At 38.2% G+C, this 16,613-nt stretch overlaps 1 protein-coding gene across 1 annotated transcript in view; it reads right to left on the bottom strand.

The window, feature by feature from the left end:
- Positions 1–11,963: 11,963 nt before the first annotated feature.
- Positions 11,964–16,613, bottom strand: part of RNGTT (RNA guanylyltransferase and 5'-phosphatase) — a 411,159-nt gene continuing 406,509 nt past the window's right edge. Inside the window, exon 16 of the mRNA XM_036767783.1 lies at positions 11,964–15,084. Within this exon, the coding sequence (XP_036623678.1) occupies positions 14,921–15,084 (164 nt within the window). The 3' untranslated portion in view covers positions 11,964–14,920. The remainder of the gene's footprint in view (positions 15,085–16,613) is intronic.

Below are 16,613 nucleotides of genomic sequence, written 5' to 3'. Positions count from 1 at the left end.
AGGTTGCATTAGGTTTATAGCTACCCTGAGGAACTGATGCTAGATCCAAAATGGAGGTCGTTGAGAGCTTTCACAGCAATAGAAGGAGGCAGAGGAGGCGAATGTGAGGCCAATAGTGGGAGAAGGATGAGTATGCTTATGTTTGGAGGCAAGCCCTATAACTGGCTATCGTGGAGAGGATAACCCTCCGATCACACATCCTTCAGAGTTGTGCTATAGCAGCATCCCCAGGGAGCCATGATTCCTACTTTCCCAAACCTGTTTCCCAAACTCTTTCACCCTTGGAGTTACAGTTTTTCTTGACATTCTCTCCTTACCCTTGAGGCCAAGGCCAAACTTAGGCCTTGCCCAATTTCTACAAATGACAGAATCGGTGCAAAGGAGAGCTGACATAAGTGAATAATTAAAGACACCGAAACTCGAACTTTTCTACTATGATTTATGCGAAGTTTCTCCTGGATATGCTATTAAATAATCACAGATTTTTAAATCCCTACTATACTTACTGCTGTTTTCAACTTGGAAGAAAAAAATCCCTCCCCTGATATATTTCTGACATGTTGAAGCGTACTGAAGAGGGGAGATGGTAAAGCAGATAATAGGAGGCATCATGGGATGATGAAAAGAACAGTAATTATGAAATCAGGGGTTCAAATCCTACCTTAAGCTTACTGTTTATATGCCCTGGGACAAGTCACTAAATGTCTCCGGGCTTCCATTTCCTTATCTGTGAAATGAGGGAATTAGATAAGATGGCCTCTGAGGTCCCTTCCAGCTCTGGACCTGTGATCTATGATTCAAATCCTGTCTAACTACTGGCTGTGTGACCCTGGTTACTTAACCACTATCTGCCTCAGTTTCTTCTACTGTAAAATAGTAATATTTTAGTAATAGTAGTATTAGTAATATTATTAATATAATAATTGAATATTAATAATAATAATATTATAATAACAAAGGAATAATAACCTTCCTCCCAGGATTGGTGAGATAATACTTGTACTTAGCATGGTGCCTGGCACATAGTATGTACTTAAATGTTTATGGTATTCCTTTCTCTCTAAGCTACTGGTTGCAGAGCAAGTATGGATTTGCATTAGTAGAGAGCATTCTCTCACCTGGAGTTCCTTACACTAATGAAATCCCAGACTCAATCCAAAAACCATCTCTACCCCATCCAAAAAGGCTCTTCAGTGCAATAGATCTTTATAACATGGTGAAAATGCATAAAGACCATTCATAAAACCAACCCCACTCTATTCCATAGGATAACCATATTATTCACACAAGGAAATGCACAAAGCTAAGGCAGCATTCCCATCATAACCCTGCTTTTATACCAGTTTCAGCAAAAAGAGATTCTCTCCTTAATCAACCACCACCCACTTTGAGATGAAGCTTTTTAAACTTGATTTCAGACCCACAGCTGATTTCTTTTCCTTCTCCTTCCCCTCCCCTCTTTTTTAAAGAAAGCTGCACTCAATTCTGTTAATTTTTTTTTCTTCTGAGTTATGGGACTGCGGGAAAAAAATCACACATCTTTTTTGATGTGCTGTCCCTAAAGGCAGTTTTGGCACACAACCCAAACGCTTCTCAGTGCCATTTTGGGTTCAGTGCAGCCTTCTATGAGAACAAAGTTTTGCTTGGCAGAGTTGTGATAATACTTCAGTGGGCCAAGATCCTCTGGTGCCATCATTTTGGCCTCTGGGGGGGTCGGCCTGAAACCAGCTGCAGGCCCTTTGAGCAAGGATTCATGAACTAAGCGAGAGGCTTCTGAGGCCCTTGTGAGCTGCTCTCTGACATTTCTGCAGGCTTGCTTTCATTGTTGCTAGTTTAGTCATTTTTAGTTCTGTGACCCCTTTTGGGGGGATTTCTTGGCAAAAATCCTGGAGTGGTGTTGTTTCCTTCTCCAGCTCATTTTACAGATGAGGAAAACAGAGGCAAACAGGGTTAAGTGACTTGCCCAGGGTTATGCAGCTAGTAAGTATCTGAGGCCAAATTTGAACTCTGGTCTTCTTGACTCCAGGCCTGGCATTCTATCCACTGTACCACCTAGCTGCCCTCACCACTTAGCTGCCTTAAGGCTGCTTTTAAGTGGGGGTCGATCAATACGTTTTTATTAGGAAATGTTTATCTTAACACTCAGGCCTGAGTGGTCCATCACACCATTTGTGGAATCCCTCCTGGGCTACAGGTCTGAATTTCATGGTGAGGTGAGAATAAATTAAACACTGGATTACTTGTGAATTACCTGTTGATCCTTTTTTAAAACTCTCTTTTCTGGTCCCTTCTATTTTACATATGAGGAAACTGAGGCCTAATGAAGGGAAGTGACTTGTTCCAGGTCACACAGTAACTTAGACGGGGCAGGATCTTTCCATCCTCTTTGTGGAAATGCAGCAATTAAAAAAAACCTCAGAGTTTGGCAGTACCCCAAAGGTAGGACGGTGTAGTATAAATAACATTGGGCTAAGAAACAGGAGACCTGGGTTTTAGGTCTAGCTTTACTCTAAACCAGATGTGTGACTTGGTATAATCCATTTAACCTTCTCGAGCCTGTTTCCTTTTGGGTGCATGTGGGTGGAAGATGAGGGGAATGAGTTAGATGATCTCTGATGTTTCATCTAATGCTCCTAATCTTTAGATTCTACTCTGATCCATCAATTTACACGTAATTCAATAATGTAATGCATTTTTGACCAAAGCAAAAAGTCTCTGTTTCATCTTGACCACTGGGCATTTCACACTGACGTGTTTACATCATGATAAGCACTCAACTCAGAAAATCCAAGTGCTTTTTACAAAACAAATGTACCTTGATACCCTAGCTTCCTTAACATGAAACCAGATGGCAATAGAAAAAAAAATTCCAATGAAAATATTTTCTGTTTTTATAAATGGACTTGTGGTAAATGGCCTACATTTTTTTTTTTGGCCTGATCTTATACTTTCACTGGTGTCAAAGACTCAGTTTGAAAACTCATTCCACTGAGGCAGACCTGCAATTCATCTTATCTTCTTAATCACTTGGGGCGTTGAGAAATTAAGTAATGCTGGCTAACATATGTCTAGTATGTATCAGAGACAAGACTTCCTGACTCCAAGGACAACTTTTTGACCACCAAACCATGCTGCTTCTCTCCCTGCATTACTGAGATAAATATTATATAAGGGAGAATGGCAAAGTTAGAAATAGGGGGTTTAATCACTTTAAAAGGAGGCCTTACTGTAATTTACAACATTTTTTTTTTTACAAAAAAACAAGAGTAATTTTTAATGCTGAATATCATTCTGGAAATTCATAAACTCATTTTAGGATGGGAGCACAAATCACAAATCAAACTTGGGTGGCATTTTTAGCAGCGTACCAAGATTCTATCACAATTTCTCATCACCTTTGAAAGTTACTTTGCAACAGATGAGCACAAAGAGTTCGAGTTGAGAGACCTGACTTCCATTTGGTCACAAAGAAGTATGCTTCAGATGAACACAGAAAAGTAGAAACCAGAGCTTGAAAATGAAATACCATGACCTGCCCTCCTCTCAACCCCCTACAGTCTTCATTGTCCATACTGTACTTGTGCTGCTTCATGTTATTCATTCAACTAAACATTTATTAAGTGCCTATTATGGGCAATGCACCAGTATTAGAGCAGACAAAGCTATATTTTTCTGTGTATATATTGTTTCCCAATATTGTAAACTTATTTCACATTTCTTTATTTTATTTTTAATTCATAGAATAAAACAAGCATTTCTATAACAGTATAACAAAAAAAAAGATGATTGCACATGTAACTGCAAATCTCTTATGTACAACTTTTTAGGGGATTAACCATTTCTTTTATTTCTAAGTATCCTCTGTGATCCTTCACACATATTGCCCCTTGTATTCATTTTATATATACATATACATATGTATATATTTATAAAATATTCTGCATTTTGTTGTTGTTCAGTCTTTTTAAGTGTCTTACTCTTCGTGACCCCATTTAAGGCTTTCTTGGCAAAGATACTGGAGTTGTTTGCCTTTTCAGTCTCCAGCTCAATTTACAGATGAGAAAACTGAAGCAAACAGGGTTAAGTGACTTGCCCAGAGTCATATGGCTAGTGTCTGAATTAGGATTTGAACTCAGGTCTTCCTGACTCCAGGCATTGCTGTATGCACTGTGCCATCTACCTGCATTTACTTGTACATACTTGTAGATTTCTGATTTGAAAGGCAAACTCCCTGAGGGGAGAAACTTTCACTTTTGTTTTTGTATAACCCTTTACTTGACACATAGTAGGTTTTTAATAAATATCTATTGGTTGATTAATCATATGTGTTGTTGTGGGTTTGATTTTTTTTTTTGATCCTACATTTGTGTTTGCATTCCTAAGATGTTCCACAAAATACTCTTAGTCCTGCTCTTCAATATTATGGGATTGCACTGAGTGGGGATTGACTACAATGGGTCCCCTAATAATAATATTAGTATCTACCATTTTTAGGTTTGCGAAACACTGGGCCTGTTATCTCATTTGATCCACACTTTGTAACTTTGTAACTTTGTGAAGTAGGTGCTATTATAATCCACATTTTACAGATGGAGAAATTAAACATGAGAGGTGTTAAGTGATCTACCCAGGGTCACAGCTAGTAAGTATCTGAGACTGGATTTAAACCTAACTCTTCCTGACTTAGGACCTTGCTCACTTCAGCCTGTTTAAGTTTACCTTAATGAGTAAGGTAAATATGCTGCTCCCAGAATCATATAATGAATTCTTAAGTTTGGGGCTGTAAAGTTGAGGTTAGCCACCTCTAAGTCTTGTAGCATAGGAAGATGTTTTCATAGGTGGAAAAGCCTTAAGCCTGTTGTTCCTTCTCTGGACTCCTGGGAATTCAGAGCTCTTTTAGGTCTGCAATCTCAAAGGTCAGGATATTCAGCAGTGATCAGGCTCATCAGCTTACACTAACAAATGTACATTAAATTAATCTACATATGAAAATCTAATTAATTGATTGGAAGCAATCATGACCAAGAGAGTATTGATGCTTGCTGTCGGTATGCTCTTGTCCTAATAAGAAAGCCACTTTGGGAGGCCAGAGTAAAATCCAAAAGCTGCTTAGCAAATGTATAGAACGAGTATCAGAAAGGTACCTACAGTATCATGCCTGCCCAGTCCAGCCAGGTTTGCTTCCTGCTGGCTGGTGAGGGCACCTTCTTTCTTACTTACTTCCACATACTGCCCAGTTTCTCTTCTGGTCACCCTTTCAGTTCAGATTATATTGGCATTTATCTCAGAAGGCTACATTGTACAAATGAGTCTCCAGCACGTACTGATCTCTCTAAATCAACATTGATTGAGCATATACTCTGGGTAAAGAAACAGCGTTATGTATAAAGAACATTGGCCTGGAAATCAGAGGCTCTACTATCTAGTCTTTGTTCTGCCAATTGTGTGAGGTTGGGCCAATCATAACCTCTCTGGGCCTATTTCCTTATCCTGTAAAATGAAGTGTTTTGTTTTTTTTTAAATACTTACATAATTTGCAAATATCTTTCAAATAAACAAACCTTTCCACCCACACCTCACTTGCTTTTGTCCCTAGTTTGGATGCCTAAAAATTTGGGTGTATCTTCATATACCCCTTGGACCGTACCCAGCTACCACACTTCTCAGGGGGAAATACAGAGCAGGGATATACCACTTCTCTTATGTGAGAAATGATGGAAGCAGTTTTGTTTCCACAGAGTTGAAAGTATCTCCCCCCCCCTCCCCCGCCCCAATTTTAGCAGAATGTAAGACAGGTGACTGATTAGAACCAGTTCTAATCAGCTGTGATCTAGAAGAGACCAGGCTTCTGGTCAGGTGAAAGGTTAGAGGCTTGTACGCATGCTTAAATGAGCCATTTGAGGAGGGCATGATGTAGGCAGTCAGGTGGTTGTATCTGGCCAATGAAGAGTATGGTGGGAGATTTGAATTGGGAACCAATAAAAAGACTGGCATCCATCTGAGTCCTTGTACTCCCCTTACTCTGTTCAGGGGATGTATTCATTTATTGAGGAGGAATAAATGTAAGATATAATTAAAACCTTCTTGGCCTTCCAACAAGTCTTGTTTATTCCTAGACAGTGTGTTTCTAACATCTTAGCAGATATGCTTCCCTCCTTCCTGATTAAGAAGACTAAGGCTATCTTATGGAAGTTCATTATCCCTCTTCCTCCACAACCAAGGGTGTGCTGCTAAATATTTGCAATTGGTTCTCTTAGTGTACAAAGGACACACCTTTAAGTTTAATCTGAATTAGTGACTTTTTTCCATCATCTTGTCTAAACAATCAACAAAACAACAAAATAAATCAAGCCCTGATATGTAGTGTTATCTGATCCTGAGGTATAAATGCTCACAATAAAACTTTAATGGCAGTGCTTATTTTCTTGGGATTTAGCTCCAGCACATCCATTTCAAATTACACCTCAGAAATCTCTGTATATCTTCACAGGTCTTCATTGCTCCAGGTTCAAGTGATTCTTCTTGTCACAGCATTTGTGGCCTTAATCCTATCTGGTATCCTTGGAAACTTGTCCCGTCAATCATTACCTTTATTATTCCTTTTATTCCCTTTCCATCTCTTCCTTTTGATTAGAGCCTTCCCTTAATGCCTGTATAGATGCTCGTCTTCCATATTTAAAAAAAAATCCCTTCACTTTGACCCTATCCTCCTCCCCATCATTTCACTGTTGAATTCCCAGAAATAGTAGCCTCTACTTCCTAGTTATTTTCTTCTCAACTCCTACAATCCAGTTTTCTACCCTACAATTTTACAGAAACTACTCTTAAAAGTCACCAGCTACTTTAATTACTAAATTAGAGTGTTTTTCAGTATTCATTTTCCGCCATCTAGCACAGCGCCTAACACTTTTGTTGTTGTTCAGTAGTTTCAATTGCATCTGATTCTTTGTGTGACCCCATTTGGGGTTTTCTTGGTCAAGATACCAGAGTGGTTTGCCATTTCTTTCTCTGGCTCAATTTACAGATGAGGAACTGAGTAGGTGCTTAATAAATGCTTGTTGATTGGTTCCTTGACATTTCTGCAAAATGTGACACTGATACTGTTGACCACCTCCTCCTTCTGGAAACTCCACCTTCTGGCTGTAGTTACTCTGCTCTCTCCTAGTTTTCTTCCTGCCTATCTGCCCATTCCCTCATGGACCCCTTTAACTCAATTCAATTCAGCTGAATTCAATTCTTTTCCCTCCCCTGTGCTCTAAGGATAGTTCTCCTGCAAGGGTCTCTCCTGGACTTTCTCTTCTCTCATGACACTCTTGGTGAAAACATAGTAGGTACTTCATAAATGCTTGATGATTAATTGATCTCCTATAAGAAGGTTCTGAAACTCAGCTCTGAATCTCAAATTGCTTGTCTGACATTTCCACTTGGATGTGACACATCAAATTCAACATGTCCAAAATTAAATTCATCATCTCTCCTAAAGCTGTCCCTACTCCCAGCTTTGCTGTTTCTCTTGATGGCTTCTATATCCTCTAAGTCATTCAGACCCAAAACTTGAGTTTTTTTTCTTTCTTTCTTTTTTTCTTTAACAACACATAATCAATTGCTATATAACCACCTCACTCCCTTGCTGAAGAATCTTCAATGGCTCTCTGATACCTCTAGGAAAACAAATATAACTTATTCAACTTGCCATTTTAATCCTTTTAGACTCTTCTGGATTTATTTCATAATGGGAATTTTCTATCCCAGGGACTCAGTGTTTCATTTCCAACCTGCGTCTGCACAGGGTTTTCTCCATGCCTGGATTGCATCACTCTCTTTCCCTATTAGAATCCTCCAAGATTCCTTTCAGATATCATCTCTCATATGGCCCTTTCTCATACCTTGTCAGTGTTCCTTCTGTAAGCTTTCTTGCATTTGCTTATTTATATTTATTTTCTTCCAGTAGAATGTAAGATCCTCAAAGGCACGGACTTTTTCATTTTGTCTTTGTATTCCCGGGGCCTAAAAGAGTATTTGTATACAGCAGGTGCTTAGTAAAGCACTTCATATCATGCAGCATGATGTAGTGCATAACACAACTCGTCTTGCAGATGAAGTCCTCTCAGAGCTTAAGTCTCCTCCTCTGTAATGTGGAGACACTAATAGTACCTATTTTGCAGGGTTGTTGGGAAGCTAAAAGGAGACAATATATGTCAAATGCTTTGCAAATCTTAAAGGACTGTAGAAATAGGAGCTATTATGATCATCATCACCTCCTCTCTACTCACACTAACACCAGCCTAGCTCAGGACTTCCATTACTTCCTGTCTGGACAATAGCTTCTGAATTATTCTCTGCACTGGTCTCTCCTCTCTTCAATCTGTACTCTGCATAGCTTCTTTCTAAGATACAATCATTCTTCTGCTAAAAACCTTTCAATGGCTCCCTAGTACCTCTAGGATAAGGCTCAATTAGCTTATCACTGAATACCTTCTGTAATCTGGCTCCAAATTCCCCTTCTAGTTCTAGTTCACATTACTTTCACACATCGGGCTTCAACCCACTGGACTACTGTTACATGCATTGGACCTGCCATTTTTCACTTCTGCATTCCATGCAGGTTATCTCTAATGCCTGAAACCCATGTTCTCCTTATTGGTTAAAATAAAAAATCTTTCTTTTCTTCTAAGGCCAAGTTCAGGTGCCACTTCTGTGAAGTCTTGCTAGATCTGATCCCTAGCCCCACCAAAACATGACCTTTCTCTTCAAATTGCCCTGTAGACAACCATCTGTATCCTTCATGAATTTCTGCTAGTCTGCTGTGCTCAGTAGAACATTTATTTGTTTTCAGGTTCTGCTCTTCCCTACTAAGACTGAAAACTCTTTTGGTAAATTTTCACCATTTTATTTGAATGACCGCTTAGAACAACTCCTTCCATACAGTAAGCATGTGATGTCTGTTGAATTGTGGGGCCACAACAATGAATAGGAAGGGGTGGACTCTACCTTTAAGGAGCTTATATTTTCCAATCAAGTAATGCTATCGCCTATTCCTCTGTAAGCAGGGATGGTAAATCTCCACATTATAGTGACTGCCCCATATTACACTTTCTTGAGCATGAGACTTCTAAATCCTGTATCACAGTGCTCTGCACATCACACAGGCACCATAAAACTTGCTCAGCTGTTTTATTAATGTTTTATGGTATTGTAATGGCCTAAAATTGTACTGTGCTAGGTGGTGCAATGGATAGGGTGACCGATTTGAAGTCAGGAAAACCTGAGTTCAAACTTGGCCTTAGACCACTTACTAGCCGTGTGATCCTGGGTATGTCACTTAACCTTTGCCTTAGTTTCTTTGTCCATAAAATGGAGCTAATGAACAGAACCTACCTCTCAGGGTTGTTTTGAGGATAAAAGGTGACAGAAGCACCATATAAATGCTATCACCATCATCATCACTATTACATCTCACCGACACAAACTGAACGGCAAACTAGTAATGTAACAGCTAGTAATGCCACAACCATTGTACAATTATAATCGTTCTATATCTGGCTTTTGGAAATAATATGTCAAAGGAACATGTACTACTGGCCAGCTCTGCCAAGTGAGATACTTTGAGAGAAGCTCTACTTAACACCTTCCACTTACTAGGCATTTAGTGCCCCAGTAGTTCTCATGATTTTTGTTATCAGGATTGCACTACATCCTTAAAAACGGAAAACAAAAAGCTTTTTGAAAATGTGGGTTATATCTACCAATTTACCATATTAAAAATGAAACTGATAAAATTTTAAAATATTTATTCATTTAAAAATGTTTATTAACATTATATGTTAATATATTTTCATGAAAAATAACTTTTCCTAAACAAAAAATTAAGGAAAATAATGCCATTATTTACTTTTTTTTTTTTTTTGCAAAATTCTAACATCTGGCTTAATATAAGGTAGCAGCAGGATTCTCATAGGCAGCTAAGTAGCATGGTGGATAAAGTGCCTGGAGTCAGGAAGACTCATCTTTCTGAATTTAAATCTGGCCTCAAACACTCACTAGCTATTTGACCCTGGGCATTGTCACTTAACCCTATTTGCCTCAGTTTCCTCATCTGCAAAATAAGCTGGAGAAGGAAATGGCAAACCACTCTAATATCTTAGTGAAGAAAACCCCAAGTGTGGTCACAGAGAATTGGACACGGCTGAAAAGGACTGAAAAGGATTCTCAGCTACTTGGGCATTCAATCAGTTGGGATATGTTGTTTGGGTTGAAGTCTATGAAGAAAATCTGGCATCATACAGATAAGTAGTTGGAAAAGAAAGTGTGGTATTTTAATAGGTAAGTAATGGCTTAGTATGAAGGTGAATAGTATTGACCCTAAGGACCCCATGAAAAGGTCTTTGAGACCCTTAGGGGTCTACAGGCCACATTTTGGGAGCTGCTGTGCTAAAGAATGTCTCCCATGTTATCCTATGCTTGCATACCAGTAGTGGTGGTTTTGCAGAGAAGAATCTGGAAAAAGCCAACTTTGCTAACCAAGAAAGACGATGGACATTCTTTCCTCATCTGCAGCAGTATAAACAGGTGCAACTGCCTGTCAGCTTACCTAGGAAGCTTTCTATAAAGGTTCACTGGTGCAGGTCATTTTGGCCTAGACTTTGTGTAGCTTTCAGCTCCCCAATATATCAGGACATATATTGTGTTTACCCAATGGAACAAAAACATATCCTATTCTCCTGACAGTCTTCCTGAGGCAATTCTATAAAATTTATTATTTCTTTAGATCCTGCTAAGATAGCATTCAGTAGCAGTAACAAGAATACTTTTCACATGCCTTTAATACTATAAAAATGATAAAAGCACCAGCTCATATTAAGTGCCAAGTAGCTGGAATTAAAAAAAAATGATTGAAAAATTATAAGAAGCTACTAAAAGATTGAAAAAAACTTTAGAATTTGTGTGGGGGAGATAAGAGCAGGATGGAAGTGGCTTTCTTGACTGAGATATAATACATTCAAAGGAACCATCCTGAGAAACTGGAGTTAGGATGAGAAACACAAATTGGAAGCTAATTCCCTGCTGCTATCCCTTCCTGGAGTGTACTGAAACAGGAAAGTGAGCAGGGCCATTTTCTAGATGCCTCTCTGTTGGGAAATTTCCCTTGGAGGCAGTAATTTTCAGGGCAAAAGGCAAGAATGGACAAGACACAATTCTGTGAACTATAAGAGCACCTGGGCTGGTCCCTGAACAGATTCCTATAAGAAATGGTGGATGCTATAAGTACTAGAGTCTAGCGAGTGTTAAAATGATCATATGGATGCGACACCAAATTAAGTACATTAGTAACTCTACATTGAATTCCAAGAGCTGGCCAACAAGAAACTCCCTTAAACCTCCTGCCCTAGTTCTAAAAGTGTTTCCAGACATTCAAAGAACTGACAATCTTTCACCTTTCTCATTGATGATGGATATACAATATAGCTACAAAGTTACTATGTTGCATCAAGATACTTTCTTCACAAATAAGAGGCTCATAAAATACCATAGTGGATGGAAAGCAGGTCTAGAAGTCAGGAATTCCTGAGTTGAAGTTCCAACGTTGACACAGAATGGTTTACATCACACTGAGTGAGTCATGGACTCTCTCATTGTCCAGGAAGCTCTCGAAGAGTTGAAATTGCTGATCCATACTATTAAAGGGAATCTCCATGCTTGGAGTTCCTGATTAAAGGGATATAATTCTATAATCTAATCCTCATTATCAAAAGCTGGATCACTCATGGGGAGCAGAAGCAGTCTCTGGCATATAACCTCGTCCCATACTATCAGCTCCCGGGGACCCTTCATTTCTCCAACTCAGAATGGATTCTTGAAGTTTGGAGGAAAGTTTACTTTCGGGAACTTTATGTAGTTCACCATAATAGCAGCTTAAAGATGGAAAACATAAAGATACAAAAAGGCAGTCAACACAAGATGGGTTTTTTGATACTCCATAATTTTGTCATTCCAGAACATTTATTGCTAAGTATTTTGTCAAAATTCAAATGCATTTAAAAAAATAACATGTAACAGAGTTCTTCTTTTTCATACAGTAGAATGCTAAGATGATAACAAATAAACATAAATGCTAATGCATCATAAAAATTGTCTGTTTTTCCCCGCTCCATTCTTTTCCAACAGTAGCAAGAACAACCTTCATAATTTTTTCCTGACATCAAAGGCTGGGGTTCTTAGGGAGGACATGTGTGGGCTCTCTAGCCTACATGGCAAATCTCTGGTGTCTGAAAAGCCAGAGTGTGGCTGGTAGCAGCACAACCCATTGCCAGCAATGGGGATGAGTGGGAGGAAAAATCACCTCCAGACATCAAGGTGCTAACAAATGCTCACCAGTATGACAAAGCAAGTGAGCTTCCATTATTTTAAACCAGTAGCTTTATTAAAATACTCTTTGATACACAATTTTAGGAGACATTTCCTAACATTTTCTGAGCACTTAATTGAAAGTAAATGATATATGCAAAAACTGACAGTTATTACACACCTTTTCCAAGCCACAAATCAGAGGCCTTCACATTCTGTTTTAAGAGCTAAAGAGTTCTTAATCTTGTCCACAAGATTAGTCCCAGAATTTACGTGGTGTGAAGTAGGATGAGATGGGAAGAAGAGCAGTCAGCTCTTCCTTTCGGCTGTCCTAAAGTCTGGCTTTAGGTTTTTACTGGAAATTTAATTTTCTAGTTTACTTCTAGATTGCTTTTAAAGACGTAGAGGACAGTAGTGAATGCACTCAGGAACTAAACAGGATAGAGTTGGAAGACAGACTGTTATACTGCACTGCAGTTAAAAAAAAAATCCAGACAAGATAAATTAAGAAAAATTCTGCTGAAATGCATACAGACAAGAAGAGAAAATATCTGGCTGTATTAAAGAGGAGATATTCTTTTCACTTAACTCATTTAAAAGGTTACAATTACCATAGGCATTTTAGCTATATTAAAGACAACTGACAAAAGTAAATTGTAAATTCTTTTCATAAAAGGGCTGTATTTTTATGTAGTCTGGTAAGAAACCTATATGCTAGATGAAAGGAAGTCACGGGCTCCCAATGATGCATGGAGTAGCTTTCAGGGTTGCATAGGATTTTTGCATCAAATTTGTGTAAGGCTTATTAGCGTGGGAAAGAATCAATTTTGTAACCTTGCATAGGCAATTCCCCATATTTTACTTTGTATAAAAGATATTATGGAAACGTGAGCATTTTCCCCTTCTCACCTGTCACTTCAGTAAGCAGCTAACTTAACCCTTTCAGTATCCTAATACACACAAACTCTCCAGGAAAGAAACACGAAAATGGCAATTAGGATGAACCCACAATACATATTACACAACACAGTGGAACAAATGAAAACACCTTCATGAAGCACGGCCCTAGTGTTTCATATAGAAAAATCAATACAAGAGAAAATTTTGTTTAGAAACATTAAAATCCACATGAATAGAAACATATTTTTGGTAATAACCAACTGAATCCTGGCAGATGAAATCCTGTCAGGTAATCAGACCAGATAAACCATTTGGATTTTTCAAGTGTAGGTGTATCTTGAAAAACATACATTACCCCCTGAATAGTAATGCATATATAAAATGTGGTCCATGAAAATCCTTTCTCAACACATATACAGTAAACCTTTAAAATCCAAACTTCTTAAAATACACTAGTTATTAACTGGGTTAATCTTAGAATAGTTTCTCTACATGCCAATCAAAATAAAGCTCTTCAATGAGAATATGGAAGAGGGTTCAATGATTTGTCCCAAATACAAATATCAATCAATTTATTTGTTCATTTGGTATCCCAAGAATAATGTCACTGGTATAGAACAACCAACACTGGTTATGAAAATAAACATCTTGGTTTTCTTGATGTTCAGTTCCAATGAATGTCTAGTGTGGCCTCTACATTTATATAGCAGTGGGAGACCGTTTTCCCGTGACGGTATTCTATTCCATCGGCATTGCTGTCTAATCAGAGAAATCACCTTTGCTGTTTTGTTCAGGGGAACTAACACAAGGTCATTTGTATTGGTTATCACTCTTGCATATCACAGTGAGTTGTGTGTTTTAATGTCATTTACAATGTGCTGTCACTGTGGAAGGTTAAGCTGAAGTAGCCCTGCCATTAGAAGCAGTCTCATAGGAGAGAGCTACATACAGGGATTTGGTGTGTGCTCACTTTCTATGGAGAAGCTTAAAAAGCAAAGCTAAAACTGGCACACTATACATTAGATAAAAGAGTTCAAATAACAGAAACAGATAAAAATACCTAACAAGTTTCCTTTAGAAAGGAGGTTAATCACAACAATAAATTTTCACTTTTTTTTTTTAATATTTCCCTCCCACAAAAAGATAGTATTAAAATGAGCAAAACTCATTTTACTAGTATTATACTCAAACAATTCTATTATTGTTTAAACACATCAATCTCTGAATGTAGGAAATCTATGATAAATGAGACTAACTCCATTGCTTAGAAAAGGAAGTCTGTAACTTTACTATTTTTGAAAGATAGTCCCTAAAAATACAGTGTTTCCTATACTCACAGTTCCAGATTAGTAACATTATAAATTAAAAGTGAAAGTTATCCATACATAAACAAGGCCGCTTTCCATTGATTCTAATCTTATCTAAACCTTTGGATAGTTCAAACTTCAGATTTTACAAGGTGAGGTTGTTTTTATCAAGTAAAAAGAGAATGTTCAAGTTCATGATGCATTGAAGAAAATGCATCAAATATTTACAGGACAGCTACAATACCAGTTTTTTGTTATTTCCTCTTCCCTCCTCTCAAATGTATAGCCCACCGGTTTTTTTAGTTCCTCTGGCTACAAAACTGTAAAGCAACATCAGGCTTTTTTCCACTTGTTTCTAAACCTTGAAATTAGATGCCAGGACGTGGCTTTTTGGGAGGTGGAGGAGGCATGAGCTCTGTGTCTGGGTCCAGATGATGCTTCCGTACTTGTCCTTGAGAAGCTGTCATACATCTGTCAATGAACTCAAAGAGGATTTCCTTGGTGACTGGGTTTGAAATGCTATTACATACAGCTAGGGACAAAAAGAAAAGGAAAACAGCTCATTTTAGAACTAATTAAGCCAATTCATCATAGTGGAATGTTAGTGGAAAAGCGTAAAACAAAGGGCCTAAGAACTTATATTTCATAAGACATGGACAACACATTCCAAAACAAATTAGTTTCCCCACACTCCTTGTTACCTTGTTTTAGAAAGTATTGTTGCACTGAAATGAAGTGATGTAAACAATTCTTAGTGAGGATTAATATAAAATTGAAAAATTACCACTCTCTTGTTTTGTCCTCTGACAAACACTTTTTGAACGCTTACTATGTACTAGGTGACGATCCCATAGGAGCTACTTTGGACACTATATGGGATATAGAAATGTCACTGAAAATACAGGACATAATAACACAGAATTAGTGGAGTTGTGAAATTGTCCAACGATTCTGGATAGCAATTTGGAATTAAGCTTTTTTTAAAAAGTGACCAAAACATCCATACTCTTTGATTCAGAGATATCATTATTAGACACGTACTCTAAGGAAGACAATATATGCCAAAATATATATAGCAACACCTTTTGTGATAACAAATTAGTGGGGAAGGGGATACTTATCAATTGAGAAATAGTTAAACAAATTATAGAATATTAATTTAGTGATGGTGGTGGTAGTGATAGTAGTAGTAGTAGTGGTGGTAGTAGCAGTAGTAGTAGCAGCAGCAGTAGTAGTGGCTGCTAACATTTACCCAGCACTTATTACGTGCCAGGCACTGGAATATTATAGTAAAAGACAAATATGAAGAATTCAGTGAAGCATGAAAAGATTCATACTACTGGTATAGAATTAAGCAAGTAGAACCAGGAAAACAACAGACACAATGACAGCAATGTAAATAAAACTGAACAGTCTGGCCCTAGACAAGGGATTCTTCTCAGAGGAGAGGGTCTGACTATTCATGTGAAACATACCATATACTGTTAGACACAATTGATATGTTAATTAGTTTTGCTCAACTGCTTGTTTTATGCTTTTAAAAAATCTTAGTTATAAGAGATGACTTGCTAGGTAGGAGGGAGGGATATATTTGGAAAATAATGTGCAACAACAAAAGGCTTCAATAGTTTTGTTTTAAAATAAAACAGGATTACAATGCAAGTTGCTGTTGGGTGGCTCAGTGAATAGAGTGCTGGGCCTGGAGTCAGAAAGACCTGAGTTCAACTCTGACCTCAGACCTGCATCAGCTGCTTGGGTCCCTGGGGTCTCAAAGAATAAGACACAACTGAAGAAATGAACAATAACAAGCTATTTAACATAAAAGGGTACACTGAAGAAGTACATACAATCAAATGGTCATAGATCTAGAGCTGAAAGGGACCTCAGAGTCCGAGAAACCTGTCCATGGCTATACAAAGATAGTAAAAATCAGCACAGTTGCTCTCTATGGTGAGCTACACCCTGCCGTGCCCCACTCCACTGTGCTCCGCCCTGCCCCCGCCACTTGCACACATCCCGTCTGGTTGTTTTTGACATCTAGATATATAGATTATGATCACT

The sequence above is a fragment of the Trichosurus vulpecula genome, chromosome 7 (genome assembly GCF_011100635.1).
Source record: "Trichosurus vulpecula isolate mTriVul1 chromosome 7, mTriVul1.pri, whole genome shotgun sequence".
In the NCBI taxonomy this organism is placed as follows: domain Eukaryota; kingdom Metazoa; phylum Chordata; class Mammalia; order Diprotodontia; family Phalangeridae; genus Trichosurus; species Trichosurus vulpecula.
The sequence above is the reverse complement of the archived record's forward strand: the minus strand, read 5'-3'. Positions and strand labels throughout refer to the sequence as shown.